The 8650-nt window shown below is 34.0% G+C and overlaps 1 protein-coding gene across 1 annotated transcript in view; it reads right to left on the reverse strand.

The window, feature by feature from the left end:
• LOC118738125 overlaps window positions 1–8650 on the reverse strand; it is a 19384-nt gene that overhangs the window by 3314 nt on the left and 7420 nt on the right. Inside the window, exons 12-20 of the mRNA XM_036469046.1 lie at window positions 7036–7343; window positions 6597–6967; window positions 6391–6538; window positions 6055–6319; window positions 5806–5976; window positions 4715–4812; window positions 2955–3391; window positions 2792–2877; window positions 2591–2718 (exon numbers count right to left, since the gene is read on the reverse strand). Of these exons, the coding sequence (XP_036324939.1) occupies window positions 2591–2718; window positions 2792–2877; window positions 2955–3391; window positions 4715–4812; window positions 5806–5976; window positions 6055–6319; window positions 6391–6538; window positions 6597–6967; window positions 7036–7343 (2012 nt within the window). The remainder of the gene's footprint in view (window positions 1–2590; window positions 2719–2791; window positions 2878–2954; window positions 3392–4714; window positions 4813–5805; window positions 5977–6054; window positions 6320–6390; window positions 6539–6596; window positions 6968–7035; window positions 7344–8650) is intronic.

Consider the following 8650-nt stretch of genomic DNA (forward strand, 5'->3'; position numbering starts at 1 on the left):
TGTATCTTAGGAGCTTTCTTGGTGAATTCTTACTAAGAATAGTTTTGCTAATTCTAGCATGGCTTAATAAAATCAAGATTTTACTTTCTAAGACCCGCACAGCCACTAGAGAATTAAACCATTACTAAAGCAGTCTGTCCAGCGACAGCATTGGCTATTTAATTAAAATATATTATGGCCAATTTTGGTCTTTAAAATCAATTATTATCCAGCGCCAACCTATCAAACTTTGCCTTTCTTAAAAAATCTCGGTTTAGAAAAGGCAACCAGTCGCTGTGCAATTTTGCGAAATCCGTCTTTTAACACTTTGCCTCCTCTGTCACTGAAATAGTATATGAGATTTTACAATACTCCAGTACCCAAACCAGGACAACACTACAGTGACCCAGAATTTTTTTCGAGATCGTTCTGGGAGCCGCATGTCTGCTGAGCGTTACACCCAGTTCAACATTGTATAGTTACAGCTCGTTTCTACAACATTCTACTTGAAGAATGCATGTTATAAATTCTGCCACTGTATCTAGTTGGGCATTGGTTTCATCCGGGCAGCACGGATCGGTGTAATGCAGCATTGTAGTATTGAAATTCTTTAATAGCTCGTTGCTAAATGGGAAATTAGTGAAACCCTAACCTCAATTGGTATTGCTTTTGCCATTTTCAAGCTGCCTGGGTGAGGATTGTTCTAAGATGCATGGTCTAATGAAAGGTGATTAAAAGGCACGTCCTGTCGAATATCTTAGCAACCGTGGCATCAAAATATGTACTCTTCGAGCTTCGAGAACGGCGCGAAACATCGTTTCGTACATACAGCAAAAATTATGGGGCGAAAAATGCAGAGTATCGCTGAAAATTGTTAAGAGCAGTTTGCGGCACCTTGTGTCTATAGTCTTTGATGACGTAACTTGCCTGACAATATTCCTCAGAGACTTTTAATAGTTCAGCACGGAGGAGTAAAACTTCAATGCGTGGTATCGTAGAAAAAATCGGTTTAGAAGGATCTCATAAAATTTAGCCTCACCATATTCCGGCACAAAAAAGTCAACTCTCATGATTGAAAGCTCTTTTGATAGAATAAGATAGATAATCAGTATTGCCAACTCCCTTAATTTGGGATTTTCGCACCATAAAAGGGCTCATCGGATTTTATGACTCATTATGGGATTTTTAGCGTAATACAATTTTGTGGTTTAATTTGTTTTTTTTTTGTTTGCGGTTTAGTCATTGTGACGCGTGGGACATTTGAACTATATTTTCCTCAAACTTTATACTTTAATTCATTGCTCTTTAACCCTTAATTTGACCAGTTTCAAGCCGTTAACATCTGAATTCCGATATCAGTTTAACACGAAACTAATAAATAACAAAACTTAAATATATAATATACACAAGAGATTTTCGGTTTCCCTAGAGGGACGGGTGCGACAACGATGTCACCCGCCTCTGTGAGTTGATGTTTTCGTTTCCCAATTTTAGACAAACTATCAAAATGTTTCGTGCATAGCGGCTATCTCGAATATAGTTAATATAATGTTATGGTTCATTTTATGCATTGATGACATTATTATTTTTGAAAAAAAAAATTAGCCAATAAAGCACTGTTGAGGACACATAACTTTAAATTTATTTATTTTTGTTTTTTTTTTTTAATGTAATATTTTCAATTTTATTAGTTAGACTTTTTTTAATTTCATAGGATTTGAAATTATCTCTAATTTTTTCTTTTAACTATTAGATATGTATTTTATATTATTCAAAAAAGTATATTTTTATTGTTTTAAGGGCTGTCTGCAGCTCTCAGCAAAAGCGAAAAATGCGTATACACAAAATGACGCACAATAAATGGAAAAGAAATATTCTTCTATCAAAATTTCTTAAATCAGTATTATGCAGGGGCTGGATTCTGTAACTGTCGGTTTTAAAGAGTACACTGAAAATTGTGTACACTTCTCATTTTGCGATTCAGCAAGTGTTAGAATAAGTTTTAACCCTCAAAATACATTTCTCTGTCGAAAAACTCGCAGCATTGTTCTGTGTTTTTTTGTTGTGAGTTTTGCACTCGGTGTACACTGCATTTTCTCACAGTTACAGAATCCAGAATTCTCTCATATCTATGTAGTTCCTCGTTGTTGTCGTTGTTGCGCTTCTCTCACTAGGAGAGCAATTGAAAAAAGTTCTGAATGTTTTTAAATTGTTAAGTCAACTTCAAATTTAGTTCAGGATCAAATAGAACAATGAGCAAATGGTTTTTTCAAGCAGTTGCCAGAATTATTTTGTAAAACTTCAATTCCTTAAAATTGTTCGTTATTAAAATTTTGGATGTTTTTTTGGAAGTGTTTGACTCTTTCAAATATGCAGTTAAAGTGGAGGTGGGCCTGGTTTTTATCCAATTCAGCCCGTTTTCAATATTAACCCACCTTTGGTAGATAGCTCAGTTTTTGCTCGAGTTATCGTAGGCACGGGTGGGCAGAAAATCATCGCTTAATCGAATTCTATGTTCATAATGTCTATATTATCTCGATTTCTTTAGGCCGTCACAAACGATCGTTATGCGATCAGAATATAAAAATAAAAACACATTTGTTGAACTTACAGTAGGTTCCGTTATAAGTTGATTCGCTAACTTTAGCCACAAAGTTTCAGGATAGTTAACACGATAGTAGCCAATCTGATCGTAATTGAATTTAATCCATTCAGGTGCAGTTGTCAATTCAATAATTACTGTAATTGAAATTAATTACATTTTATCAATTTATACGTATTTGTAGTGAATACAAAATCGCATATGCCCTACATTCGGTTTGATTATAGTAGAACCAAGCTCTCGTCTCATCAACCGTTGCATTTGTCTTGTAAGTAATCGGTATTGACCAAGTATAACTGGAAAATAAAAATTAATTAAATAAATGCTTTAAATGTTTACCGTTTGATTTTGTGCTTTCAATTTCACCACTCACTTAAACGGTGAATCATCGTAGATGCCTTCGTAATCATCCGGATTGGAGAAGAAACGTCTTTGTGTAAGTCTAAATCTTGTATCGCTTAATTCTTCCACCTCGACTACTGGTAAACCCATTTGTTCCGTCCAAGTATTCATAATCGATTTTACATCAATGCCCAAATTTAATTTGTCAATTTCTGTTAAAAAGTTATCGGTCACAGCATTACTATATTTGTACTCATTCAAGTAATTCGTAACAGCCTTTTGAAAGTTTTCAGCGCCAATAAAATCTTCCAACATCCGGATAATGGATGAACCCTTCGAGTAGGTGATGGTATCAAATATTTCAGTAATTTGATCGGGATTCGCTACAGTTTGTATAATCGGATGGGAACCGAGTGTGGCATCCAAAGAGAGGACGGTATGCAGAGTACCGGTGATAAATTGGTCGCGCTAAAATTAGAGTGTGGATTAGAAAAAACTGTTCACATAAACATGTACATACATAAATTCAAATTAATAGCTACATAAGATATACGATATATACATATATGATATATAATGTATGTACATAAATATAGAAGCGATGAAACTAACTAATTATTTATAAACAATTCAGAAAATGCGATACAGAAAGGACTGTAACAGATATAAACATAATAATAAAAACTATTGTTGAAACATTAAAATTTTTAACAAATTTTTTGCGATCATATTTAGTATTTTCCTGGTTGGATATGGTGATGTAAAGGTAACGTGGTAATCTGTTTGATCAAAAATAATAATAATAAAAAGAAAAGCTTTCTTCTTGTTTGACACTCGTATCAAAATATTTCATTTAACTTTTCAATTTTAATATCTAACCAGGTGGCAAATCTCTTGAAAAAATATTTTCGATATAAAGTATCTTTAAAACTTATTTTAAAAAATACTTCGTTTAACAAATTAAATTAAATTCGAATTTCTAAACCGGCGGCAACCCTCGACAAAAATATGTTCGTGACCCATATTAAAATATTTAATTTATTTTGTATATAAATTGACTTACACTTTTTGAATAGCTGTTAACCCTCTTAAATTTTTTTTTTTATGCAACTCGTTATTGAACTCTTCATGCATTTGAAAGCCACATTTTTTTAAATATTTTTTTTACCTTTTAATTAATTGACTTAACTTTTGAAAAATATCCTATATGTATATTATTCCAGATATTGGTAGGATTAAATAAGTAGTACGTAAATAACCCTGTAGGATCTAACACTAGACTTAGAGCACACCACAAACTAGACTGTAGGTGAATGTAAGTAGTTCAAAGTTTGGTCCATGCACATGTTAAATTCTATTTACATTTAACATTGAGTGTCCTAGGCTCGGGTCGATTTTCCGGTTTGTAACCAATTTTAAATAAAAACTCATACTTTTTGCATTACATTCGGACCACCTTTAGTACAATTCAACTACTTTTCATTACATTGCTTGAATTTGTTGGACTATCTTTAGTCTAGATACAAAACTACTATAACTGCGATTGTATTTTTCGACCAATCTTTCCTTCAGGGAAGCCATCATGGGCGATATATGGTGTGAGAGCTATCCAAGGTGTTAGTGTTTAATTCGGGCAGAAAAAAAAGTTCTTCATATCCAAAAAATTAATACAAAATCAAAATAAAATCATTCTTCGGTGCCTTGACGAACTTTTGACAACAATTTGTAAGTATTTGACTTTTCGACATTCTTAAAATACTTACTTTATACGAACTTAAAGAATTTACTTACCATTTTCCATTCAGGAAACTTCGCCTCAACGCCTATGTATTCAATATAGCTCGCAAAACCCTCATTAAGCCATAAATCGTTCCACCAAGCCATCGTGACTATAGAAAAAATATGTTAATCAGTTAAACATAGTGTAGACACAAATATTAAAAGCTCAAAATAGTTAAGAAAAATATAAAGTAATCGTGCATACATAGTATAGCACTGAGGGCCTACAGAAGTACACACACACACATATGTATAACCCATATACAGTATTGGACATATCTATAGTACCCCCTTTCAAAGCGATATTGTTTGCCACTTATGTTTATTTATTTGTTTTTAAGAATTTTCAATTAAAATGCAGTTCATTCTCTAACAAAACCCATATAAACATATGTTTCAAACTTTTTTCTCAGCAGCTCTAGAATTTTTTTGAGTACACAGTTTTATAGCGCATTCAATTTTAGTCAAATAATGTGCAAGTTTCAAGTCGCTAAAGATTACCGTTGATTTTTTAGAATTTTTTTTTGTCTCATTTGCTTCCATATAACGACTAAACACAATTTATTTTTATATAGCAGAAACCCGCAACATCCTCGGCGAAAAAAATTCTAAAAAATCAACGGTAATTTTTAGCCACTTGAAACTTGCACATTATTAGACTAAAATTGAATGGGCTATAAAACTGTGTATTGAAAAAAATTCTACCGCTTCTGAGAAAAAAGTTTGAAATTTGGGTGAAAATTCGTTGCACTTTTTGCGGTCTTTTAAAAAGTTTTAAACTTGAATTTATGTGAGTTTTGTGAGAGAATGAACTGTTATTTAATTGAAAATTCTTAAAAATAAATAAATAAACATGAGTGACAAACAATATCACTTTGAAATGGGGGTGCTATTGTATTGGCCAATACTGTATGTATGTAAGTCCATAAGCATACAAGCTTCACAACACCGGTTAATGCCCATTCAATAAGCCCTAAAAGCACCACCAGTCCTTTGATAAATTATTAAATTTATGACTTAGAAAGCAATCCATAAAACTAGTATTACTGAGTTTATCAATACAGCAATAACTAAGCAATCAATAAAATCTAAAGTTAAATTACCTAAATTCCCGAACCACATATGCGCAAATTCATGAGCGATAACGCTCGCAATATTTTGCCGATTTGCCGTTGAGCTGACATTTTCGTCATAAAGCAATGTGGTTTCACGATAAGTGACCAAACCCCAATGTTCCATAGCACCAGAGACGAAGTCTGGTATGGCAGCCATGTCTGAAATATATATATATTTTTTTAAGACAGTTCATCGAAGCGGTTTGAACTCTTTGTATTAGTTCCAACAATGCTTACCCAACTTTGGCAATGGATATTCCACTTGGAAGTACTGAATGTAGTATTCAATAACCGTTTGGCCAACTTCCAGCGCAAAATCAACCTTATCAAGTTGTTCAGGAGTCGCAAAGGCGCGCAAAGTAAAGTTTTCGCCAATGCCATTTGTATTGATCGTAGTCGATTTGTTTGCAAAGTCCGAAACAATAAAACAGGCCAAGTAAGTGCTCATCGGCACGCTCTGATTGAAGAAGACCTCTACGTAGTTACCCTGATCGGCTTCACGCTGAAAGGTGTAAAAAAATTAAAGGACAAAAATATTGAAAGTAAAGTGAAAGACTGCAACATTTCTCCTACCGAAATATCCATATTGGAGAGCGCATGGTAGCCACCTGCCTTAGGATATACCAAAGTGGTTTGGAAAGTGGCTTTCATGGCTGGTTCATCGAAACAGGGGAAGGCAAGACGCGCATAAGTTGGCTCAAACTTAGAGGTGGCAATAACTCTGTTGAATAGAATGTTGAGAAATAAATCAAAACTTCAAAGCTAATTTAGCTGCTCACTGCTTGCTACCATCCGCTTTGGTGTACGACGAACTGTAAAGCCCCACAATTTGCCCATCCATATTACCCTCGAACAATATGCCAACATAGAAAGCCCGCGCTGCTGGTAATTCCTCACTCAACTCCACCACCAAGAACTCACGTACCGTATCGAGGTAGAAGTTCTTCACAAACACAGTTGGATTATTGGTACCGCTTAGATAGACATTATTAATAGTCAGTTTGCTGGCATGCAACACGATTTGGTTAATAGCTGTCGTCGTGTTCACGCGGATCAATATTTGGCCAGTAAAGTTACCCGTATCAATTTCAGGATGTAGATAAAGATCATAGTTGATTGGATAAATGCTGTCGGGAAGTCTATAGTTTATCTAGCCAGGAGTACAAAAGTCAATTAAGTAATAAATTTCTGTAATAAATTGCAAAAGTTGCAACTCACAACTTCCGGTACTGTGGTTGTAGTCTCCGGCAGCACAGTGGTTGTTGTCGATGTAGCAACTGTTGGCGTTGTAGCAGTGGTCGCAATAGTGGTGGTAGTCCCAGCAGTTACAGTGGTCGTACCAGGCCCAGCTGTAGTGGCGGTTTGCAACTGATCCAATTCGTCACGTGCCTTATCCAACTCATTCTGCAAATTCGACTTTTGCACAACTAATACAATCGTTGATACCGTGAATGCAGTGAGAGCTAATCCCAAGCCTATTGCCACCAATTTTGCGGTGATAATCATTGCGTACGAAACTAATTGTCCTTAACAATTGCAACTAAGTATACGAAAATAATTTAAATTGAAGGGCTACGAACAAAATAGCACCTTCCCGCACGGCGTCTTAGCCGAAACTAATTCCATTGCAATATTTCTCGAAAAGGCCAATTAATTATGGCTGATGTTATCACATCACTATTCGCTCTTTATCAAACAGCTTGCTTAATCTAATCGCAACAGCTGCTAACTAAAATACATATATATGTGCTCATTAGGGTGATCCAAAAAAAAAATTAAGTTGAAATTTTAACGCTCTCACTCTTCTTTTATATCGAAAAAATGTACACCCCCCTTTTGTTCATTTTGAAATCAAAAACAGTTTATTTACACCCCCCTTTTGTTCAGTTTGAACTCAAAAACAGTTTATTTAGAGGTCGCTCAAAGCGTTCAAAGTTTTCTACGTATTTTACATGTGAAAAATAACCTTTCCTAGAAATGGTATATAATTCTTGAAAATCAATATTTTTCGATCGAAGAAATCTAGTTCTTTTCAGAAGACTTCCAGTAATAATATCCAATTGTTTATTTTATAATTTTTTAATACTAGTGTTTGTTTATGGGTCCCCTATAATATAATAAAAAATAAAAAATGAACAATTCTCCTGAAGAGAAACACAGTTTTCCGATCGAAAAATATGGATTTTGAAGAACGCTATACCATTTCTATGAAAACTTTTTCCTTCTCCATATAAAATACATGCATACTTAGAACACCTTGAGCGACCTCTAAATAATTTTTGATTTCAAAAACAACAGGGTTTAATTTCTTCAGTATAAAACAATTTTAGGTGGTGAGAGCAAAAAAATTTCGACTTTAATTTCTTTCTTTTTTACCACCCCAATATCCATACATACATATGTATTGAAGGATATATGTATACACTTAAAAACGGGTATGAATAGGATGGAAACGTCAAAGTCAATATGTATATTATTCGATCGTGTACAATGCCGCGTATTTGCCATAAAGACGGCAATGAGTCCATTGTTACTTTTGCTTTTGGTAATATCTATACTAGGCAGTAAACATAATCTGTAGTATATAAAATAGGGTCTGCATAGTTAGACCATTTATCACTCAAGAACGGCTGCACAGATTTGCATGATCTTTGCTTTGTCCCGCTCCGAATAGCAGAACAAGAAGAGGAAAACTATTTTTTCCTTACATTTTGTATTTTTGTGTATTTTAAAAAAGTACAAAATTTTTAATAAACGATAGCAATAATACGATTTTATAAAACAACAAAAAAATAATTCAAAAAGGCCTTCATATATACAGGGTTTATAGGTA

Source organism: Rhagoletis pomonella, unplaced genomic scaffold (genome assembly GCF_013731165.1).
Source record: "Rhagoletis pomonella isolate Grant_MI unplaced genomic scaffold, Rhpom_1.0 Rhpom_scaffold_00004, whole genome shotgun sequence".
Classification (NCBI taxonomy): domain Eukaryota; kingdom Metazoa; phylum Arthropoda; class Insecta; order Diptera; family Tephritidae; genus Rhagoletis; species Rhagoletis pomonella.